This window comes from Nomascus leucogenys, chromosome 6 (assembly GCF_006542625.1).
Source record: "Nomascus leucogenys isolate Asia chromosome 6, Asia_NLE_v1, whole genome shotgun sequence".
Classification (NCBI taxonomy): domain Eukaryota; kingdom Metazoa; phylum Chordata; class Mammalia; order Primates; family Hylobatidae; genus Nomascus; species Nomascus leucogenys.
The window spans coordinates 92,915,654-92,939,720 of record NC_044386.1 but is presented as its reverse complement, the minus strand read 5'-3'; the positions used below and the strand labels follow the sequence as shown (position 1 = coordinate 92,939,720).

The window sequence follows — 24,067 nt, the reverse complement described above, 5'->3', positions numbered from 1 at the left end:
TCTCCTGCCCCAGGCTCCTAAGTAGCTGGGATTACAGGTGCCCACCACCACGCCCAGCTAAATTTTGTATTTTTAGTAGAAACGGGGTTTCATCATGTTGGCCAGGGTGGTCTTGAACTCCTGACCTCAAGTGATCCGCGTGCCTCAGCCTCCCAGAAGTGCTGGGATTACAGGCATGAGCCAGTGTGCCCCGCCATCAGGTGCACTGTGTCACATATTTATGTAAATGCCATTTCAGAAGACATGTTTTAAAATAAATACTTTCCACTACTATTATATCTTTACAAAGAGGTGAAAATTGTCACCTTCTTAGGTGGATTATTCCCAGAGGCCTACTAGTCTTACCTCACATCTGAGGGCAAGACGAGAATGGCCAGGTAGCAATAGGGCCAGAATGTCATCATCTTATTAGGCACATGGAAATCAGAATTTCACACCACATCCCTGAGCATGCTGTTTGAACCAAAGTTTTGTGTGGCACATGGTGTAGTTGTGAGTGACAGTGCATAATCCCTTTATAATTTCCAAATACATATTTCTTTACAGATCTTTAGGTTCCTGAAACTGGTGGCAACATGACCTGCTAAATTTTCTGCTTGGACCTCTTTGGTTCTCTCCCCTTTCAAGTGAGCAACACCACAATGACTGTCTAAAGCATGCCTTATTTAGCCTCTCCTGTAAGGGTGATCTAGCCAGGTACATTTTAAACAATGCTTCAGTGTAGAAGGTGTAAACTATTTTGGGCTTGATGTGCTGTGAATGTTGCTTTTTTTTTTTCCTTTGTTAAAATATTTAAATAGAAGTGAAAAGGTCCTCTAAGGATCAGATCATGCATGCGCCATTTTTTACTTAATGCAGCTGTTAAATTGGCAAAGCTCTAAAATGCACTGCTGCCATCTAGTGATACATTTTTGTAAAGTACAGCAAAACCTACAGATATATACAGTATATAAATATATATATATATATTTATATTTTTGGGGGTGGGAGAAATCCAAAATAAATGCTTGTTTCATTTTTAAGCTGCTGATATTCATTCCTTATTGTATGTTGTCAGATGAGGAAATTGTGCAGTTCTGGTACATAAAGATGAGTAATATAAACTGAAATCTATAATTTTAAGGGCTTAACCTGTGACTTTAATAAGCTGGAACAGTCCACTGAATGGGTATAATGAATTGCAGTATATACGTATGATTGCTTTTTAAGTGATTATCTTTTCTTTTGTTAAGTCATGTAAATTCATAAATCCTTTTGCACTGATGTGTTGAACCTTATTCTTGTACATTCAATCAAGGCAAACTTTTATAATTTTTCTTTTGTTTCCAATGACCTTGAAATGTTATAGCATGGTGATATTCTATGCAACTATATAGTTACACTTTTTGGTTTGACACTGTATTTTTTCACATTGATTTACTGGTTGATAGATTTTATAACCTAACAGGGTTCTCATGCGGTGCGTAGATGCATGTACTTGTGTGTTTTGTGTAATTATTGAAGTGCAATGATGTATAAAAAAGTGGATTCACCTGTTTTTAAAAATAAAACATTGATAAAAGGTGTTTGGATAATACTCTTTATTCTAATTCTTCTTTAATTTTAGGAGGAAGCATTTTCAATACTTTGAAGTTCCTTAGTTATATATGTATATAGAGCATTAATATCTCAAACCTGCCAGCTTTTTAAGTTCCTTTTCTACCTCTTCCACAAATGCTGGGAAATTCTGATCCATAAGGCACAAACGTAGGAAGGGGCCTAACTCTTCTGCACCCCATGCAGATTGTTCATAGACACGGGGCAGCTCCTCCGAGGCCAGAAGAGTCTGCAGGGATACCAGAAAAGTCGTTACAGATTACAGGTAAAAGCAATACCTGGCTAATAGAACACAGGCAAATAGTGCTTTAAGATTAGAGAAATACACATCAAAAAAATTAGTGTTAATTAGCTTTACAGGCTTCCTTTACATAGTTTTACTGTTACATTTACAATTTTGTATATTAATATGTTTTCTGAATACCCATAGCATGTGAGATAATCTTGTTGCCCTAAGGAAAGAATTTCAAATGTACTGATGAAATGTTTGCAAAGTTGAGATTCTACTTTAATGAAGAATACTGTGCTGATAACCTGTGGATTGAAAACAAACCTATGAATGAACGAGCTCCACTAGCTTAGTTCATCTTCCCCACAGCATAGGTGGCAGAGTGGATGTGAGCAGCCTACTATGTGCTAGCTGCATGCTGAATGTAAGAAAGAGGCCACAGACTGCCCAAAGGACATTAGTTCACACGCGTGTTTTTCTGGCCATCTATGAGATTTGACAAATAGTCGTGTAACTAGCACCACAATCAAAACACAAAACATTTCTTTCACTTCCCAAAAAAATTCCCTTATGTGACCCTTGTGCTAACCATTACCGTCAAAACCCTTAACCCTTAGTAACTACTGATCTCTTCTCCATATAGTTTTGCCTTTTCCAGAATGTCATATAAATGAAATCATAATACGCTGTTGAATCTGGCGTCTTACACTTAGCATAATGAATACATTTGGGATTAATCTGTGATGTTGAGTATAGCAGTAGTTCATTTTTATTGCTGAATAAGTATTACATAGCATGGATGTGCCAGTTTGGTTATCTGTTCTCCAGTTGAAGGACATTTGGGTTTTATTTTTTGTGATTATGAATAAAGATGCTATAAACATTCACTTACAGGTTTTTGTGTGAACACAGGTTTTCATTTCACTTCAGTAAATACCTGGGATTGAGTCATGTGGTGAATGTATATTTAACTTTGTAAGAAACTGCCAAGCTGTCATCTCTAGTGGCTGTCCCATTTACATTCCACTAGCAGTGTAGATGAGAGTTCTAGTTGCTTACCCATCCAGGGTTTGGTATTGTCAGTTTTTGTTTTTAATTTAGGCATTCTAATAAGTTTGCAGGATGTCTCATTGTGGTCTTAATTTGCATTTGCCTAATGACTAATAATGTTGAGCATCTTTTCACATGCTTATTTGTCATCTGTATGTTTTCTTTGGTAACCTGCAGTGTTTTAAAACCAGTTGAATAAGTTGTCGACATTTAAATATTAGGAGAGTTCAAATAAAAATCTTGACAATTTGGAAGATCTGGCAACACTGGATCCACAGTCCCACATGACGATGATGGGCTCCAGTTCTGTGTGGTCCACTTACTTTGGTGCACTGACTCGGTCATCTTATCGACTCCTCACATTAATTCTGTGAGGTAGGTGGCTTTATTCTTTCTGTGGATAGCATGTTTTAGTGTGTAAGTACATAACTGATATTTCTCTAGGAACTCTCTGTAACAGAAATTTACTTGGGATATACAGCACTTGTTTTGTTTATTTGTAGAGATGGGAGTCTCAATATGATGTTAGGCCAGGCTGGTCTTGAACTCTTGGCCTTAAATGATCCTCCTGCCTCAGTCCCCCAAAGTGCTTGGGACTACAGGTGTGAGCCACCATGTGCAGCCTACATCCCTTGTAATAATTGCATTTCCATCCCATCTGTGGTTATACCTCACTTAATATCCTATTAAATGAACATTTATGTTATTTCCAATTTCTTAAGCATTGTGATAAACATATGTATGTTTGTGTAGTTGAAATTATAGCTAACATAATAATTAAATTTGATATGTACTGCTAAATTGCCTTCCAAAAGGTTTTACCAACTTACATAGAATGACGACATGTCCAAAAGATAAGAGCAAATAAGTAATGTATCTGAGCTCCAAGCTTCATGCTTTTTCCCATTTGTATATGGTTCTTCCATACTATGTAAATAAACTGGGCAAAGGTATGCCTTTTTTTAGCAATTGATATTTCCTAAATAAGGACATCACACCCTGCCTTGCTTGTTTTATTGCAGCTCTGTTTTCCTCAGCTTCTCTGATTCAGTTAGCCCCTAACCCCAATGCAAATATGGGCATTAGTCAGTCCTGCTGCTGGACAGATTTTTTTCATAGTTACTGGGTTATTAAAAGAAATAAACATGAATTCTTAGTCTTCCTACCTCTTGAGTTTTTTATTCTATATGATTGTCCATTTATTTTGAGTTAGTGGCAAGCCAGATGGAGAAAACGCTTTTTGTTTTTTTTTGTTTTTTTTTTTTTAAACTACTGATAGCACAGTTTAGTAGAGGGATTAAAAGAGAATTTGGCCAGGCATAGTGGCTCACACCTGTAATCCTAGCAATTTGGGAGTCCAAGGTGGGGGAATCACTTGAGGTCTGGAGTTCAAGACCAGCCTGGCCAACATAGTGAAACCCTGTCTCTACTAAAAATACAAAAATTAGCTGGGCATGGTGGCACATGCCTGTAATCCCAGCTACTCAGGAGGCTAAGGCAGGAGAATCACTTGAATCCAGGAGACAGAGGTTGCAGTGAGCCAAGATCGCACCACTGCACTCCAGCCTGGGTGACAGAGTGAGACCCTGCCTCAAAAAAAAAAAAAAAAAAAAAAAAAAGAAATCATACTTGAAGATTGATGAACTCCACGCAGAATTCTGTGGAAAGCAGAAGCTGCTGGCTTGAACACCTGCAATGAGGAATGCAGTGAGGGGGAGACAAAGTCCTTGCAGAGCTCCCAGGAGAGTGGACATCACATAACCATAGTTTTAAATGAAGAGGTTTTGCAGCAGGGGGCAAGGGGCTGTCTGAAAGCAAGTCTGAGGTAACAGTTGAATCCTCCTGGGTTTCTGCACATCCTTAGCTGAGTACTAACAATCTGCCCATATAGAAACTGTAGATCTGAATCCACATTCATTTTGATACTTGTCTTAAAATAGTTCCCAAATTTCATTTCCATAATTACAATGGAGTCCTCCATTTATTATTTTTTGGGAAAGTGGTGATTAAATTTTCTATCTTGGACATTCAACCACTTTTCCTCTTTTTATTTCCTTAGGAGGGTAGATCTTTATGTGCCTGCAGCCATCATGTCTCACCTCACAACTTACTGTAATAAAACTTACTCTGCAAGGGGTAGATGAAAATGGCCTGTCTCTGTCTTTATCACCTTTTAGAGTAATGCTTTAGAAGTTTCTCTCCTAAAACAAAGAAGTGAACAAAGGGATACAAATTCTTAGGGGTCACTGCTTCTCATGACAAGAAAATTGAACACAGAAATAAGCTCTACCTGAGCTAACTGCGTCAGTGAGGTCCTTCCGTCTGAAGTGCCGGTGCCCGCTGTTACACACACTTGCTGTTCTGAGTGCTGGTGGGACTGGAATAAAACAACATGCAATAAGGAGACTAGCTGAATGTAATCTTAAATACCACAGGCCATTAAAGAAACAGAAATATGCATTCATGTTCAAAGAAAGAAAATACCACTAAGAGTGGTAAAAATGGTTGTCAGCATAGGTCTGTCCTGGTTTAAACGGAGGGTTACTTGAGTTACCACAGCAGAAGTACTGAGTTTAAATTTGCGGCTCCTGACCTCTATTTGACGTTCTTCAGCAGTTGGCAGGCTGTTAGTGCTTCTTCCTGTCAGACACTGGGGCATTCCTCTGTTGTCAGAGGCCCAGCCTAGGATTCAGGACCAGGTGCTGGAGGGTGGGCCAGGTGCTGTTACCATGGCAGCCTGCATGCAGTGGATGGACCCCAGCTTCTGATCATGATTTGTCACACTCTACTGCTCAAGTAATACATGTTCATTGCAGAAATGCAAAATGGGGGAAAACTCCTATAATTTTAAGACAACTGATGTTTTCAATAAAATGATTTTTTTAATCTCATTTTAGATATTCTGAAGGAACGAGTTCTTCTGTAAGTAAAACTTACAGATACCTTCTTTCAACGACTGTTTATGCCTCCTACGTACTAGACACTGGGGTGGTACAGGGATAGGAGCTACAAAGAACAAGATAGTCCTGCCCTCTGGAAGCCCACAACCTAGTGAGAACCTAACAAGTAAAACCATGAATTATCTTGCAACTCAGGAAGTGCTGGAGGTTCACAGAGAAGTGGGTAAACTGGAGGGCTGTATGCTAAGCAGGAAGTACAGGGATGCTCTAAGGTCCATGCTATCTGGAGAGAATCTATGGTAATAAGTTGTTCTAGGGTAGGACATGGGATGCTTTCCAGGCAAATGGAATGAACAAGGTGCAGGGGGTCTGGAGGCATGAAGGGCCCTACCTCCGTTCCTTCTAGCCACATGTCTGCAGGCCCCAATATGCCTTGGGTACCTGAGGCTGCTGCAGTGCTAATCTCCAGACGAGCAGTGGTGATCCTGCACTAGGTATGAGCTGATGGTGCAATACAGGGAGGAAACAGGGCACTCTTTGGAGGGCGCTTCCGTCCTTCAGCAACAAGTCTGACTACCAGAAGGCAGAAGATGCCAAATTCTGTCTTCTGTCCTACAGAGAAGCTAATGGTTGCTAGTCAGTAGGTAGCAGAAAACCAGACCTGGAAGCATCAAACAACAACAACAAAAAGGAGGTGTGGAGGTACAGTGAGGAAGGAAAGAACAAAGACAAGAAAACAAAAAATGAGCAAAATGGCCAAAGGACTCTATAATCAAGAGCCCTTAGACAAGCCCTATTTCTCTGTTCAGTTTCTTCAGTTTTCTCCTCTGTAAAAACAAGGCAGACTCTAGTGCGTAGTGTTTCTTCAGCAATGACATTTGATGCTTTCCTAGAATACCTATCATTTCAGCTCACACAAAGAACTAAGATGTCAACCAAAATTGTCTGCCATAAACACTGTAGAAAATAGCTAAGTGGAGCTGAAGCACCTGAGGCTAGCAGGCTCTAGGATTAGATGGTCCACCCCTGCAACTGCATAGAGACGGAAGAGTCTGTGCACACAGTAGCTGGAGTCCCCTAGCTACTTTCTTCTGGACTACTTGTGCTAACAGGAAAGAGTCCACATAGGAACTGCGATCCTCTTGACTGTCTTTCCCATCCCCCTCCCTGGGGTGGGCTGGTTGCCTTTGAAGTGCTAAGGTTTAGAAATGCCTGGTTAAGCCACGGTTAACAAAATTACAAGGCTGAGGAAAAGCAAAAACTAAAATATGAGCCCGTAAATGACTCAAGAACTTGAAATAGAATTATCTCTATTTGCAAAGAAGGAAACAACTATTTTATACTAAAAAATATATAGGTATTACAAAAATGACACACCTGAATGTAAGAGCAGCAAAATGACCAGAACTTGGCCATGGCTTGTACCTCTTAAGACGGATTCTGAGAAAGAGCACATGCTACCAAAATTTGTACAACAGTAGTTAAGGGCAAACCTTATGTTTTGCCATTAGGAAAACTAGAATGTTCTAGGTGGTGCCTCACAAGGTCTGTATGCTGGTGGAATTTAATCCAATGGCTTTAACTTGTCATCTGCTCTGCAGCTTCAGACACTGTCTTATCATGCCCTCTCTTGGCTCTGGAGGTTCTTATCCTTGCTAATTGACCAGGATGCTGATTTGTTCATTTGCAAGGGAAGGCACATCTGAAAGGGTAACACTGGTGGCAATAATAGTAATGATGGATTTTGTGATTATATTTGCCAGGCATTGTATTGGGTGCTTTCTACACAGCATTTTAATCTCACCATTTTACAGATGGGGCTAATTGGCTTCCGTGAGATCACACAGCTACTAAGAAATAGGGCCAGGATTCTAACCTAGATCCATTTTGATACCAAAGCCTGTAGTCTTTGCACAACATCATGCTATCTTAGTCAAATCACCCAATTACAGTTCAGAAGAGTCCCTGAAAATAGAATCAAGAAAGGCATGAAAGTTTCCTAACCACTTCTTAGGTATTTCTACCTAGACATTTGGGACCAGTCTTTAACATCAGAGAGCTGGAGCCTTCATCTGGGGCTGTAGCTCACAACTCAGCCTGCATTTGTTACTGCATGTTACAACTTCAATTTATTTGCATTTGTAATACTCAGATAATTGTGTAGCCTGATGAGGTTCTAGCATGATGTGACTTCATTACCTTTATAAGGAATTCCAGACTGAGTTCCCAAATTCTGGAACCCTTTTGGGTTTTTTTGTTACACTCCATACACTGGGTATACTATACTATCATCTGAATCTAATGGGCAGTGAAACATGAAAATCTAAAGGGCAAAGAATCGTAAGCAATAAAATACCTTATAACAACCAACCCATTTGTAGGGAGGGGATTCTTAAGGAATATAGCAGGAGCTGAATAAGCATTATTGTTTGAAACTAGATCCAGGGTTTGTGAGGCAAGCAGCTTTAGCATTAAGACATCTTCACAAAAATCAAACGAAGGGAAAGAACTCAAAACACCAAAAATCTGTTTGGCAAACTAAATACATTCAAGAGGAAATCATGCAGCACCTGCTTAAAGAAAAAGATTTTATAATAAATAATGACAATTTATGTTCACCTTAGACAAATTATGGGTAACAAGAAACTTAGTGACACTTGGGTGCGGTGGCTCATGCTTGTAATCCCAGCACTTTGGGAGGCCGAGGCGGGTGGATCTCCTGAGGTCAGGAGTTCGAGACCAGCTTGGCCAACATAATGAAACCCCATCTCTATTAAAAATACAAAAATTAGCTGGGCATGGTGGCGGATGCCTGTAATCCCAGCTACTTGGGAGGCTGAGGCAGGAGAATGGCTTGAACCTGGGAGGCGAGGTTGCAGTGAGCCGAGATCGTGCCATTGCACACTTCAGCCTGGGCAACAAGAGCAAAACTCTGTATAAAAAAAAAAAAAAAAAGACAGTGACAAAACAGCAAAAATGAGGTGTTTTGGCTAAGGAAAACTAACATGATGAAGTAATGGAAAACCAGGTTTGGAAAAATCACTTCTCAAAGCAAATGCAAAACCCAGCTTGAAAGTAGAATCTCATCTCAAGAGCAGAGGTAGGTGCTTATTCCAACAATATTTGAAACTGTGCCAAAGAAATGCAGAACACATTTCTGGGAGAAATTTATAGTCATGAGACTCAAACTTTTTTGTCGCAAGACCCCTTATGAGGCCTTCAGAGAACTTTCGTCTGAGTTACATTTATCTGGTATTTATCATATTAGAAATTAACATGGAATTTAAAAATATTCATTAAAAATAATAAACCCACTTTATGTCAATGTTGAAAACATTTTTATGGAAAATAACTTTTCTAAAACAAAATGTAATGATTTTTGCCAATCTCTTTACTACCTAGTTTAGTAGAAAGTGACTGGATTCTTACATATGCTGCTGCATTCAGTCTGCTGTAATGTGCTGCTTTGGTTGAAGACATGAAGAAAATCTGGCTTCACACAAATTGTAGATGGAGAAGGGAGGGGTATTTTAGAATAGCCTGTTCAGATAACTGTGGATATTCCTTGATATAACACCAAAACTCAACGAGTGAGTTGCTTAAAGTTGCAATATAGAATCAGAAACCATAGCAATAAACTTGTTATAATGTTATATTACAATCTTTTAGCCTATCTTACACTTTTGAATAGCTCTTTATCCACGTATAATTTTGTGGCATTCAGGCATCGGTCATTTGGACAATACTGGTTCACTGAATATACTGTCTTTCAAATATTGACACATTTCATCAGGTAATTACTTATAAAAAAGTAAATCACATTTATTAATAGCACCTTTAGAAAAGTCTTCCGGGTTGGGAAGTTGTGAAGCTCATGTGGCAGATACAAGTTTTTCAAGATTCTAATTTTCTCTTGGAAGCTTAAATTTTATCATTTTCAATAAATACTATCAGTTTTCCTGAAGTGATAGTTCATTTCACTGATTTTTGAGAAAATGTCTGCCAAATACCCAAATCTGAATGACCATAGTCTATTGTTCTCTCACATAATGATGGTATTTTATGAAAAAAGAGGCTAGTTCAAAATACAAATGTCACACAGGTGCATTCCCTTGAGACAGCCATGGTACTGCAGACTGCAGGGTTATTTAGTTAGTTTGTTCTTACTGCGAATGATTGGAACATGATGACTATTAGTACAGTTTGGTGCCACTGCCTGATCTGTATGAGATGACAGCAGCCTCACGATGCCTTTGTGTCAATTCAAATGTTGACACAGTGAAAAAGGCAAGTGATACTATTTCTTTAAATATTAAGAAAAATAATTTTGACCTTGTGGGCCCCCTGGAAGGGTCTTAGGGAGGGGTTCATGGACCACACTCTGAGAAGCACTGTTCTGTAGTGACACCCAGAATGCAGCTGGAACTCCTCCCTCCCTAATTTCTGAATAGGGAGCTACAATGAGTGTCGACCTCAATTTTAAAAAGTCACCCAACATAGATGTTTTTTAAACTACAAACCTAACAGACTTGACAAACTCCACTGTCAATTTTGGCCACTCATCGTGCACTGCATTGTCATGTTTCCTGTATAACCAACACATCAGCCTACTTACTCCAGGCTGCCGTGGGACACTCTTTGCAGAATCCTTCCCTTGACTTTCACTTGCCCCGGGTGGGCCAGGAATCAGCTGAAGCTCCTGGATGTTTCCATCAGGCACCTGAACGGTTATGTATTGCGCCAGCTTTTGAACACAACTGCAGCAGTGTTCCAGCGCCTGCTCCTTTGACTCTCCACTGAACTGTACTCGAAACAGGCGACTCTTGTCCTGTTTGACAAATCAAAAGTTATCGTGAGAGACCCTCGTCATATAACTATTTACTTTGGGGTCTTCCACTGAGTGTTTGCTTGGCGGAGGAAGAGGTATAGATAAGGGAACAGTCATCTTCACTTATTGATGCAGGCATAGAAAAAGCCAATAATTCATTTTCTTCCCTCTTTTGAGAGTTGTTTATCATACTAAAATTCACTTCCCTCTGGGAAGTGACATCAGCAATAATGGAAAAGCTCATATCATAAAGACAAGGAAGATCACTATACTGATTGCAGATCAGTGTTTTATCATGCTTTGGAATAAAGATTTCATAGCTTCTAATTCCTTAAGTGAAAAATCTGTGAGGATAATAATACAGCATAGTCCTGCTCAACAAAACTTTTCTAAACTGAGTAATACCAAACCAGGTAGATACTATGTTAAACAAGGCAGTGAGCTTAAACAATACTGGGGAAGAGTGACAGGCAGATGCTCAAAGCTAATAGATCTCATGCTAATGATCTGTAGTACCCTTTATCCTTAAAGAGGCCAGACTACCATACAAGTTGCAAAGTGAAAGGCTGTCTTTAATTTGCTGTATGAGTCACATCCCTTGGCAAATTAGCAAATGTGGGACAGATGCAATTAAAAAATTTTAAAAATCTGTCAACTACATCAAACTTATTTGATTACAAGTATAAAAACATCTAAGTATAAAAACATCTAGATTGTAACAATAACATAAAATCATTTTAGAATAGTTTCCCTTTTTTCTGGTTATCTACTATGCCTAGTTTAGAGGAGTCAACCTACATAAGAGCCTCCCGAAACAGACTGTATATATTGTATACCTTTCATCAGTTTCTTCTGTAAAGAAATGTAGATGCTAAGCTTAGCAGTGACAGTCCTTTTCCTCATGAACTATATATACCATGTTGCTACCTTGAAAACACTCCTAACTACAGTTAACAAAATTCTGTAAGTTCCTATAAGCAAATAGTCCTTGATTTTCCTGTTCACAATTTACACTATTTAAATAAACCCATCAAGTAAAGCCATATATTTAGATTACGGAAAACTCTTGGCGTGGCTAAGATAATGGTAAACTATCATGTTTAGAAGAATAGGCACCACTACCCCTTTTCACTGCCAGTATTTGGTACTCTTTATATTTTAATTCATTTAATTTTTTCCCCTGAATATAAAAGTAATCCATTATTCATTATCTTATCCAACATTGGAAAAAATATGAAGTCATATATATCTGTGGGTGTATAAAGGAATATATACAAACACTCATGTATATTTAATTTCTAAAATTTTAGGTACATAGGTATATATATGAGGTACATGAGATGTTTTGATACAGGCATTCAATGAGTAATAATCACATCATGGAAAATGGGGTATCCATCCCCTCAAGCACTTATCCTTTGTGTTACAAACAATCCAACTATACTCGTATTTAAAAATTTCCATTATCGTCATCCTGTTGTGCTATCAAGTACTAGGTCCTGTTCATTCATTCTTTTTTTGGACCCATTAACCATCCCAACTACCCTTCCCAGCCTCTGGCAACCATCCTTCTACTCTTTATCTCCACGAGTTCAATTGTTTTGATTTTTAGATCCCACAAATAAGTGAGAATGTGATGTTTGTCTTTCTGTGCCTGGTTTATTTCACGTAACATGACCCCCAGGTTCCATCCGTGTTGTTGCAAGTAACAAGATCTCATAATTTTTTTTTTAACTTTTATTCTAAGTTCAAGGGTCCAAGTGCAGGTTTTTTACATAGGTAAACTTGTGTCATGGGAGTTCGTTGTACAGATTATTGCATTACCCAGGTATTAAGCCTAGTACCCATTCATTATTTTTCCTGATCCTCTTCTTCCTCTACCCTCCAAAAGGCCCCAGTGTGTGTTGTTCCCCTCTCTGTATTCATGTGTTCTCATCATTTAGCTCCCACTTATAAGTGAGAACTTGTGGTATTTGGTTTTCTGTTCCTGTGTTAGTTTGCTAGGGATAATGGCCTCCAGCTCCATCCATGTCCCTGCAAAGAATATTTCATGTTTTTATGGCTGCATAGTACTCCATGGTGTGTAGGTACCACATTTTCTAGTCTATCACTGATGGGCACTTAGGTTGATTCCATGTCTTTGCTATTGTGAATAGTGCCACAAAGAACATGCATGTGCATGTGTCAGTATTACAGAATGATCTATATTGCTTTGATTATATACCAAGTAACGGGCTTGCTGGGTCAGATGGTGTTTTAGGTCTTTGAGGAATTGCCACACTGTCTTCCACAATGGCTGACCTAATTTACGCTCCCACCAACAGTATATAAGCACAACCCGCCAGCATCTGTTTTTTTTTTACTTTTTAGTAATAGTCATTCTGACTGGTATGAGGTGGTATCTCACTGGTTTTGATTTGCATGTCTCTAATGATCAGTAATATTGAGCTTTTTTTCATATAGTTGTTGGCTGCATGTATGTCTTACTTTTAAAAAGTGTCTATTCAGGCCAGGCACAGTGACTCATGCCTATAATCCCAGCTCTTTGGGAGTCCGAGGCGGGAGGATCACAAGGGTCAAGAGATCAAGGCCATCCTGGCCAACATGGTGAAACCCTGTCTCTAGTAAAAATACAAAAATTAGCTGGGCATGGTGGCACCCACCTGTAGTCCCAGCTATTTGGGAGGCTGAGGCAGAAGAATCACTTGAACCCAGGAGGTGGAGGTTGCAGTGAGCCTACAGCACGCCACTGCACTCCAGCCTGGCAACAGCAAGATTCCATCTCAAAAAAAAAAAAAGAAAGTGTCTATTCATGTCCTTTTCCCACTTTCTTATGGAGTTGTTTTTTTCTTGTAAATTTTAAGTTCTTTGTAGGTGCTGGATATTAGACCTTTGTCATATGCATAGTTTGCAAAAATGTTCTATTCTATAGCTTTTGTGTTTACTTTGTTGATAGTTTCTTTTGCTGTGCATAGCTCTTTGGTTTAATTAGATCCTATTTTGCTTTTGTTGCAGTTGTTTTTGGCATCTTTGTCATGAAATCTTTGCCTGTGCCTGTGTCCTGGATGGTATTGCCTAGGTTGTCTTCCAGCATTTTTACAGCGTTTGGTTTTACATTTAAGTCTTTAATCCATCTTGAATTAATTTTTGTATTTCTGCATATGGCTAGCCAGTTATACCCATTCTGCGTATATCTATTTTATGGCTGAATAGTACTCCATTGTGCATAAGTACCACATTTTCTTTGTCCATTTATCTGATGAACACTTAGGTTGCTTCCATATCTTGGCTATAGTGAACAGTGCTGCAACAAACATGGGGGTGCAGATATCCTGATATATTGATTTCCTTTCTTTTGGGTATATATCCAGCAGTAGTATTGCTGGATCATATGGTAGCTCTATTTTTAGTTTTTTGAGGAACGTCCAAACTGTCTTCATAATGGTTGTACTAATTTACATTCCCACCAACCATTTAAGAGGGTCCCCTTTTCACCACATACCTCTCCTGCATTTGTTATTGCCTGTCTTTTGGATAAAAGCCATTTTAACTGGAGTGAGATGATATCTCATTGTAGTTGTAATTTGCATTTCTCTGATGATCAGTGATGTTGATCACCTTTTCATATACCTGTTTGCCATTTGCTTTTTGAGAAATGTCTATTCAAATCTTTTGCCCATTTTTTAATCAGATTATTAGATTTTTTTTCCCTATTGAGTTGTCTGAGCTCCTTATACATTCTGGTTATTAATCCCTTGTTATATGGGTAGTTTGCAAATATTTTCTCCTCTTCTGTGGGTTGTCTCTTCACTTTGCTGTGCAGAAGCTTTTTAACTTAAAGTGATCCCCTTTGTCCATTTTTGCTTTGGTTGTCTACGCTTGTGGGGTATTACTCAAGAAATTTTTGCCCAGATCAACATCCTGGAGAGTTTCCTCAATGTTTTCTTGTAGTAGTTTTCATAGTTTGAGGTCTTCGATGTAAGTATTTAATCCATTTTTATTTGATTTTTGTATATGGTGAAAGATAGGAGTCTTGTTTCATCCTTCTGCACATAGATATCAGTTTCCCAGAACTCTTTTTTTTTTTTTTTTTTTTTCCCTGAGACAGAGTTTTGCTCTTGTTGCCCAGGCTGGAGTGCAATGACACAATCTCAGCTCACCGCAACCTCCACTTCCCGGGTTCAAGCGATTCTCCTGCCTCAGCAATTTCCCAGAACTCTTTATTGAAGAGACTGTCTTTTCCCTCAGGTTATGTTCTTGGCACCTTTATCGAAAATGAGTTTACTGATAAATATATTTTTATAGGTTATATATATATATTGTGTGTATATAAAATACATTGCTGTTCTATAACATAATTTTTAATTTAACATCAAATATATAAAAATAGAAGTATACCTCATTACTTTCAATAGCTGAAGAGTATTCCTTTATTTAACTGGCCCCCTATGGATGAACATTTAGGTTATTTCCAGCCTTTGTTCCTATATAAACCACAAAGCTTTAACAAGCACTCTTATACATACATCTTTGTGTATACATGCCTAAAAGCAAGACTTGCTGGGTCAAAGGATGTGTGTAATTCATATTTTGGTACATAATGCCTAACTCCCCTGTGGCAGGACAGGGCTGATTTACTCCCACCAAGAATCTGTGTGCCCATTTCCCTCCAACACTGAAGATTATGTTTTTAAATTTTTGTCAACACACTAAGTTAACATAGTTTTTTAAAAATTTCATTTCTTTGATTACAAGTGAGGTTGACTATCTTTCTTATGCTTATTGGTCATTTGTATTTTTTCTTTTAGTGTATTACCTATTCATGCCCTTAGCCATTTTCCTCTTGGATGGATAATCCCCAAATTATCAAGAGTCATTGAAAGGTAAACTTCCCTGAGGAAGGGAAAAGAACTGATAGGAGACCTATACATTCAGTCTATAATACTACTATGAATCTTCTTTTGTGAAATTAAACTGATTTCTTGTTTACAGTTACTTAGCTGTTTCCAACAGACTCTATATGAAGACATCTATATGATTAGCTATTAGGATTCTGCGATTCACCTTCTGACAGTGACATCAGCAACTGTACTTCGTAGCTAGCTTTAAAAAGCTGTATGCACAAGCAGACACTAAGCATACAAGCAGGGCAAAAACCTGAGACCAGTTATATAAGTCTACAGGTATCTATATGTGAATGTATATAATAATCAGTTTGGATAGCTAGGGGTTTTTGGAGTATAATTCCAAAAATGCAACAGAGTAGGTTACATGTCTAATAGCCTAACTGAAGTCTTGTTCCATGTTTGCTTCTGTAAAAATTTTAGAATTTGAGCTTATCATCTAAAGCCAGAAATACCACTTCAATGCATGTGGATCAAAGATAAAACCCAGGTACATCAGGAAAAATCTGAAAATTAGTTGTATCTCCATCCTATAACCTCAATGCCATAGGTTAACATAATGGAAAACTTTCCACTGGGTTAACCAGAGGGACTGCTAAAGATTCAAAGTCTTGATGAGATTTATTTTTATGCCATAATTAAAAGTCAGAAAGAGCTTCTTGCTGTGAAGTGAAAAGTTCTCAAGTATACCAACAATCACGAACTTTGCCAAATATACAGTCTCTAGTTTCTATCACCTAAGAAGATGGGCTCATAATTACTGTATCTGAAGTGGTGGCTTACATGTAAAGTTGCACCTACCCTCCTTCAGAACACTTAATTTCAAGTTATAACAACTAATACAGACTCAAGGAAGCAAATTTAAGGATAAGTGCTCATCTCTTTTCACTTATCTACGTGTACTCACAAAGGGATTAGGCCTACTAAGTGCTGGCTCACAGGTATGAATAGCATCTCCATACAGAGATGGTTAGGCCACAGGCTCCACAGCAGGTGTTCCAAGGCATCATCACGCCCTGGAAAATGTGGAGCCCAGTTAACACGACATAGACAGCCAAGGAGACACTAGAGGCCTCATAAAAACCCAGTGGGTTTTCCCGCTGTTTTAGATTCGTCACCCAGATCAGTATGAAATTTTCCATTACCACTAAGACCCCAACTGAAGCAGTTTTCCCCACCACTAATTGTGAATTCCTCTACTATAGAAAATGTGGAAGTACAGAAAAAGGTCTTAACCAGAGAAGGTACTTCAGCATTTTATTTGATTCTTTGCTTTGAAACTAAAAGGCAATACTCAAAGCCTTGGCTAGACGAAATCATTTAAAAAACTCCTCAGTGAGTTACTGGGAGTGAGAAGTAAAGAGGACAGTGGTTGTTTGGGTTTCCTTCTTTAAGCCAAAGTGCCCTTAAGATAAGTAATTATATGTCTACTGTTAGCCCATTAGCCAGAACCTATTTGTTCAGAATTGCTAGAAACAGGGAAGCCTACCTTATAAGTAGGCAGAATTTATTCAACCTACTTATTTCAGTTCAGAGAGAAAAGAAATATAATGTTTACTACTCACAGAATTTATATTAAATTGCTATAAAAGGAGTGAAAATTTTACTTCTTCCATTTGTCAATTAAATAATAGTGTTTTGGCATAATACTTGAAAACTAAAAGTTATCCAAGCCAAGAAGCACCAGAGATATTCTTTGCCAGGTAGGGCAAAAGAAGAATCTGTTGGTTCAATGTCAAAATATTACATCAAGTCAATAGATCAAAGGAGGAAAACACCAATGATCTTAATACTTGTCAAAAAGCATTTGATAAAATGATATGTAATCCTGACAAAGGTATTAAATAAACTATAATTGAAAGAGAATCTCCCTTACATGATAAAGAATATCCGACCATTAGCTAGGCATGGTGGCATACTCCTGTGGTCCTAACTACTCAGGAGGATGGGGCGGGAGGATTGCTTGAGCCCTGAAGGTTGAGGCTGCAGTGAGCAGAGATCACAACACTGTGCTCCAGCCTGGGTGACAGAGTTAGACTCTTCTCAAAAAAAATGTCTAAACACTACTTCCCATGCAAGTCAGGAAGACATCAAAGATACTATAACCCTATGATTACAGCATTCTGGGAGATCTAGACAATTCGGTAAGGTGGGGAAAGTAATAAAAAATATAAATCATTGGAAAGAAATACAATTGTCTGTAAATTATAAAAACACTTTCCTAGAAATTAAAAAAACAAACAGTTAATAAAAGTTTAGTAAGGAGGTTAAATTTAAACTAATTCAGAAAAAAATCCAATAATAACTAGCTGAAAATATATTTGGGATAAAGAATAGCATTTACAGCTAGGCATGGTGGCTCACACCTGTAATCTCAGCACTTTGGGAGGCAGAGGCGGGCAGATCACCTGAGGTCGGGAGTTTGAGACCAGCCTGACCAACATGGAGAAACCCCATCTCTCCTAAAAATACAAAATTAGCTGGGCGTGGTGGCGCATGCCTGTAATCCCAGCTACTCAGGAGGCTGAGGCAGGAGAATCACTTGAACCTGGGAGGAGGTTGCAGTGAGCTGAGATCGCGCCATTGCACTCCAGCCTGGGCAACAAGAGCGAAACTCCATCTCAAAAAAAAAAAACCATTCACAGTAACAGGCAAATGCTTCCCAGTTTTAAATGTTTAAAAAGTCTGTGCATACAGTATGTACACAAATATATAAAATTATATAGCTACACAAATTATACATAGTTTGAAGAAGAGAAAAACTAGGCAAAAGAAGTAGGTGATTCACAGAAGAAATACAAATGTTACATTACCATTCTCATCGGTTTTAACAAGAAATGCAAATTAAAGGAATATGCTCATTTCTGCCTGTCAAATTAGAAAGTAGTTTGTTTTTGTTGTTGTTGTTTTTTTTTTTTTTTTTTTTTTTTTTTTTGAGACGGAGTCTCGCTGTCGCCCAGGCTTGAGTGCAGTGGCGCGATTTCGGCTCACTGCAGGCTCCGCCCCCCGGGGTTCACGCCATTCTCCCGCCCCAGCCTCTGGAGTAGCTGGGACTACAGGCGCCCGCCACCTCACCCGGCTAATTTTTTGTATTTTTAGTAGAGACGGGGTTTCACCGTGTTAGCCAGGATGGTCTGGATCTCCTGACCTCGTGATCCACCTGCCTCGGCCTCCCAAAGTGCTGGGATTACAGGCGGGAGCCACCGCGCCCAGCCAGAAACTAGTTTTTGAATTTAAATTGTATCACCATGTTGGAGAGGATTTGGATGAATGAACATTCTTACACATTGCCAGTACAGTAGAAGCAGGGACAACCTATCGGGAGGCAAATTTATAAAATAAAATTTAAAAAAATGTATACTTCTAGGACTTCTATCTCAAGAACCCTGTAAATAAATCCTTATGAAAATCTGAACATTTTTATAATAGTGAAAAATTAGCAATGAGTTAAACCCTAGTGCATCCAAACAATAACATGCTACCAAGCCATTATGAGTGTTTCCTTTCAGAGACTATCTAATGACTTGGTATAATGTTCCTGATAAAAAGAGCAGGATACAAAGTACTACAATCCCCATTTTATAAATTATCTATATGGTGGACACTCAATTAGCACAAGCCAATCCACGAGAGGGGCTGGAAACGTCAAATGCCCATTTTCCTAATCTTTGCAGTTTGGGACAGCCATATTACACTGGTCCATGACATAAGCAGGCATCTTCTGGGGGTTGTGGGTGGTGGAGAGCTATATAGGAAAGTGGATGCTTTCCTTATAAAAGGGCCAGGTGATGCTGACCTTCCTTCAGTGGAAATACAGTAGAGCTGCAGCAACCATTCTGCACCCAAGAGGGAGAGGCCAGAATTACCGAGATGCCAACTTGGACACTGTTGAGTTGCTGGAGGATGCTAGCAAGGGCCTATTTCTAGATTTTTTTTTTTTTTTTTTTTGAGATGGAGTTTTGCTCTGTCGCCCGTGCTGGAGTGTGGTGGTGCGATCTTGGCTTACTGCAACCTCTGCCTCCTAGGTTCAAGCAATTCTCTCGCCTCAGCTTCCCAAGTTGCTGGGATTACAGGCACCTACCACCACCCCTGGCTAATTTTTGTATTTTTAGTAAAGATGGGGTTTCACCATGTTGTCCAGGCTGGTCTTGAACTCCTGACTTCAGGTGATCCACCCGTCTTGGCCTCCCAAAATGCTGGGATTACAGGCATGAGCTACCATGCCCAGCCTAGATTTCCTTTTAAGTGAAAAAAAAGAAACCTGGTTTTTAGGCCATTATAGCTGATTTTTCTCTTACATGCATCTGAACACAATCCTGATACAGTATATATGCTTAGTAAAACCTTCAGAATATTAATAATTATTTTTCAGTGGTCAAATTATGGTTGGTTTTTATTTTGCTCTTTGTAGTTAGTTTAAAATTTTAGTAATTATATTTAGAAAAATTTAAAACTCAAATATCAAACATACAGCATGGTATAACTTTTTCAGAGATCTATACATTCATTCAGTATGATATGGTCTGGAGCTAAGTCCAAAGATCAAAGGGCAGCCTGGTTCCCTGATAGCTAGTCATAACCTGGGCTATTGGCTTAAGTCACTTTCCTTATATGGGAAACAAAACAGGGGTTCTGAACATTTTGGAGTGTGTGCTCCAGATCCCTGCGGCAATCTGGTAAGCCAGTGGACCCCTTCTCCGAACAATGTTTTTAATTACACAAAATGCACAAGTTTACAAAGAAACCAATTATACTGAATTAGTTTATTACAATATTAAGGCACTAATTTGTGAACTAACATATATGCTTCTTTATTAATGTATTGGATAATAAAGATCTAGTAGGAGGACTAATAAACACCTTAATTTTGAGGTAGTGATGAGCATAAACATTTGAGATGTCAGAAACAACTGAAATGTGATATGAAAGTATCTGTGATTTCCATTAGTGAGAAGGTCTAAAACTACTGTGGTCTGCTGGCCTTACATTCACAGTGGAAGGAAATGATAAATTTCAATTAGAGGTCAGTGGAAATCCATGGAAGTTCCTGGACCCCCTGAATTCTATGGAGACTCTGGGGTCTGTGTACCCCAGGTTAATACCCCTCCACTAGATAATCGTCTAACTCTCAGAGTCTGAGTCCCTCAAAAATTACTATCGTTCACTTAAATTTCAATATTATCTACTCCGTGAACGTTAACAGATTGGTTTTCATAGTTATTTTTGAAGGAAAATGATCCAGGTGATTAATATGAATGTTTCTTTGATGAGGATCATTCTTTACACTTAATACAGCTAGAAAGCAAGTAAAATGGAAATTTTTTAATATTAAAAAGAGAAAAAATGAAAATACATATTCACTGAATCATTTGAAGATATACACCTTTTTAAACATCCAAATAGCAAGACAAATGATGTACTCCACTTCCGATTTGTGCTTGGGGGATAGAGAATGGCTGCACAGCTCCATCAGATGCATATTGATAAATCCATCAGAGCCTGACTCCTTAGCAATGTCCTCCTGCTAATGAGGCTTCTGCCTCTCTACGGTCCTTGTTTCATGTTTTGCTCATAGTACAAACCTTTCTTAAACATTTGTATTCTTCCCAGTACCCGTCACCTACCAAGAGATGCCCCCAAACACCTCCCCAACATACACACATAGAAGATGAGAAGAGTATGATCATTAGCTTAAATCTTGCCTTTATCGTTGTTCCAAACAACAGACAATCCACGCGTCTTACAATCTTCAACCAGTCCTTGCTACCAATGAGTGAAAACCCTTCCTGAAATAAAATTAAGCAAAAATCAGCAACAGAAGCAAAAATATGAAGAATAGCTGCGGCTGCAGCTACTTCCTGTTAGAAAGTTGTATATTTATTTATTGTGTAACTCAAACACAGTAGCAATGACTCAATAAAACCAGTTGCCAGGGATGACCCTTATACTAAGTCCTCAATGTCCTGGTGCGTCTCCTGCATGAGGAACATACGACAACTTTTTTTCTTAATCTTTTTATGTTGAAAATCAATACAATACTAAAGATAGTTAAGTGTCCATAGTCATATTTGATATAACATGCCTTTCTATGCCTCTAGGATTTGCCAAAATATTTTATATTCCCCCAAATCAAGGGTTCCATTATACTGATTTATTAACTTATCTGGCACGTCTCTAACTCCATAGTAAGATTTCTCTTCACAAGAATCTTATTTTCATATTCCTATGAATGGAAAATTTAAAGCAGTTTGCTTTTGGATACTATATGTTTACTTCTTCATTTCCATCTGAAAAAACAAAAAAAGGCAAAGGGGGCAGTAGAGGGCACACAAGTCTCAAATGAGGGACAACAGTTGGATCCATACAGTGAAAAGAAAAACTTTCTCTGCCATTTACTAATAAAGTCAGTGGAATGAACTATCTGATGATTATGGCAGCTCTTAAGCGCCAATTATGTTGTCAGTGGTTTCCTCAGTTAAGCAACCCATTGAGTTAGAATATGTCTAGCATACAGTAAAACCAATCCAAGAGATTACTGACAATATGCAAAAACTGCATGCAAACTGCCGGTCTACCCTTAAATATTAGTCCACCACAGCCAGGGAAGGCTGCTGGAGTAATCTGAGAAATCCCCAACTCAAAAAAACATAAGAAAATGTAGTCCCTTATCCATTTGAACCCTCACAAAATCCCTCTACCTAAATCTCAGTATGGTGAAAGTTGCAACTTTCATAGAAATTTACAACCTGGGAAACAGTGCGGGTTAATTCTTTGATGCTTTCATTAAAAAAAAAAAAAAAAAAAAAAAATGGCCAGGCGTGGTAGCGGGCGCCTGTAGTCCCAGCTACTCGGGAGGCTGATGCAGGAGAATGACGTGAACCCAGGAGGCGGAGGTTGCAGTGCGCCGAGATTGCACCACTGCACTCCAGCCTGGGGGACAGAGGGAGATTCCGTCTCAAAAAAAAAGTCAGTTCTGAAATGCTACCTCTAAGCATTTTATCAATGGCAGGTTTTTTTCCCAAATGGAAAAAGAAGTTAGACAAACCATTTATGATTTCTTCTTAAAACCCTCTCAGAATTAACAAAAAGAAATGATTATTACATCCAAAAATACAGTTAATTGTAGTTTCAAGTGGCAATATATGAGGAAACTGGCACTCACACACATTGCTGGTGGGAGTGCAAATTGGTACAATGCTAATGGAGGGCAATTTGGCAATATCAAAATTACAAATGTATTTACATTTGGACCCAGCAATCCCAATGCCAGGAATTCATTTTACAGATCAACCTGCACATGTATGAAGTGATGCATGGAGAAGGGTAAGCATTTCTGTTTTGTTTTTTTTTTAACAGAAGATTGGAAACAAGTATGCATCAAAGGTGGATTGGTTAAGTAAATTGTGGTACTCTATACAATGGAATACTATACAGGTGTAAAAAGTAGTAACTGTTATATATCAGCACTGTCCAGTAGAAATAGAATTTGAGCTGGGCGCAGTGGCTCACTCCAGTAATCCCAGCACTTTGGGAGGCCGAGGCGGGTGGATCATGAAGTCAGGAGATCGAGACCATCTTGGCTAACATGGTGAAACCCCATCTCTAGTAAAAATACAAAAAATTAGCCGGGCACGGTGGCAGGCGCCTGTAGTCCCAGCTACTTGGGAGGCTGAGGCAGGAGAATGGCGTGAACCCGGGAGGCAGAGCTTGCAGTGAGCCGAGATAAGCACCACTGCAGTCTGGCCTGGGTGAAAGAGCGAGCCTCCGTCTAAAAAAAAAAAAAAAGAATTTGAGCCACATATGTAATTTAAAGTTCTCTGGTATCACTTTTAAAAAGAGATAAATTGGCAGAATTGGTTTTAGTATTTTGTTTAACCAACTATATCAAAAAACATTGAACAAATTGATGACTAGATTGTAAACAATGTAAAACATTAATGAGACAGTTTGCTTTTTTTTTTTTTTGAGATGGAATCTTGCTCTGTCGCCCAGGCTGGAGTGCCGTGGCGCAATCTCGGCTCACTGCAAGCTCCGCCTCCCGGGTTCACGCCATTCTCCTGCCTCAGCCTCTCCAAGTAGCTGGGACTACAGGCGCCCGCCACCACGCCCGGCTAATTTTTTGTATTTTTTAGTAGAGACGGGGTTTCACCGTGGTCTCAATCTCCTGACCTCGTGATCCGCCCGCCTCGGCCTCCCAAAGTGCTGGGATTACAAGCGTGAGCCATCGCGCCCGGCCTACAGTTTGCATTTTTTTTATACTGTCTTTGAAATCCAGTGTGTGTTTTACACTTATACCACATCTCAATTTGGATGTTGGATTTTCAATGGTTAAAGTGAAATGTAGTCCTACTAAAACAATGAAGTTGAGATTAATAGGAAAATATTGTTCACTGCTTTCATTTTTTAAATCTAAATTTAAATTAAATTTAGAATTCCATTTTTAGTTGCACCTGCCACATTTCAAGTGCTCCACAGCCACATATGACTCCTACTGACTTTCTTGGACAGTGCAGCTCTATATAAACTGAACTCTAACACGTATTGTTAGGCAAAAAAGCAA

The 24,067-nt window shown here is 38.8% G+C and overlaps 2 protein-coding genes and 1 long non-coding RNA gene across 8 annotated transcripts in view; 2 read left to right on the top strand and 1 right to left on the bottom strand.

The window, feature by feature from the left end:
- The window catches only part of NPTN (neuroplastin), a 74,031-nt gene extending 72,466 nt beyond the window's left edge, over positions 1-1,565 (top strand). For all 5 annotated transcript variants that reach the window (XR_004030555.1, XM_012507464.2, XM_003267188.4 and 2 more), the window contains one exon: positions 547-1,565. The gene's annotated coding sequence lies outside the window, so the exon portion shown is untranslated. The remainder of the gene's footprint in view (positions 1-546) is intronic.
- The window catches only part of REC114 (REC114 meiotic recombination protein), a 108,214-nt gene continuing 84,913 nt past the window's right edge, over positions 767-24,067 (bottom strand). Inside the window, exons 3-6 of one of the 2 annotated variants that reach the window (XM_003267189.4) lie at positions 21,210-21,293; positions 10,391-10,603; positions 5,166-5,252; positions 767-1,825 (exon numbers count right to left, since the gene is read on the bottom strand). In XM_003267189.4, the coding sequence (XP_003267237.1) occupies positions 1,661-1,825; positions 5,166-5,252; positions 10,391-10,603; positions 21,210-21,293 (549 nt within the window). In that variant the 3' untranslated portion in view covers positions 767-1,660. The remainder of the gene's footprint in view (positions 1,826-5,165; positions 5,253-10,390; positions 10,604-21,209; positions 21,294-24,067) is intronic. The other variant, XM_030814723.1, reaches the window with a different exon arrangement.
- On the top strand, positions 1,726-14,750 carry LOC115835515. Its single transcript, XR_004030556.1, has 3 exons — positions 1,726-1,861; positions 3,053-3,250; positions 14,712-14,750. It is a non-coding gene; the product is annotated as an uncharacterized LOC115835515 (long non-coding RNA).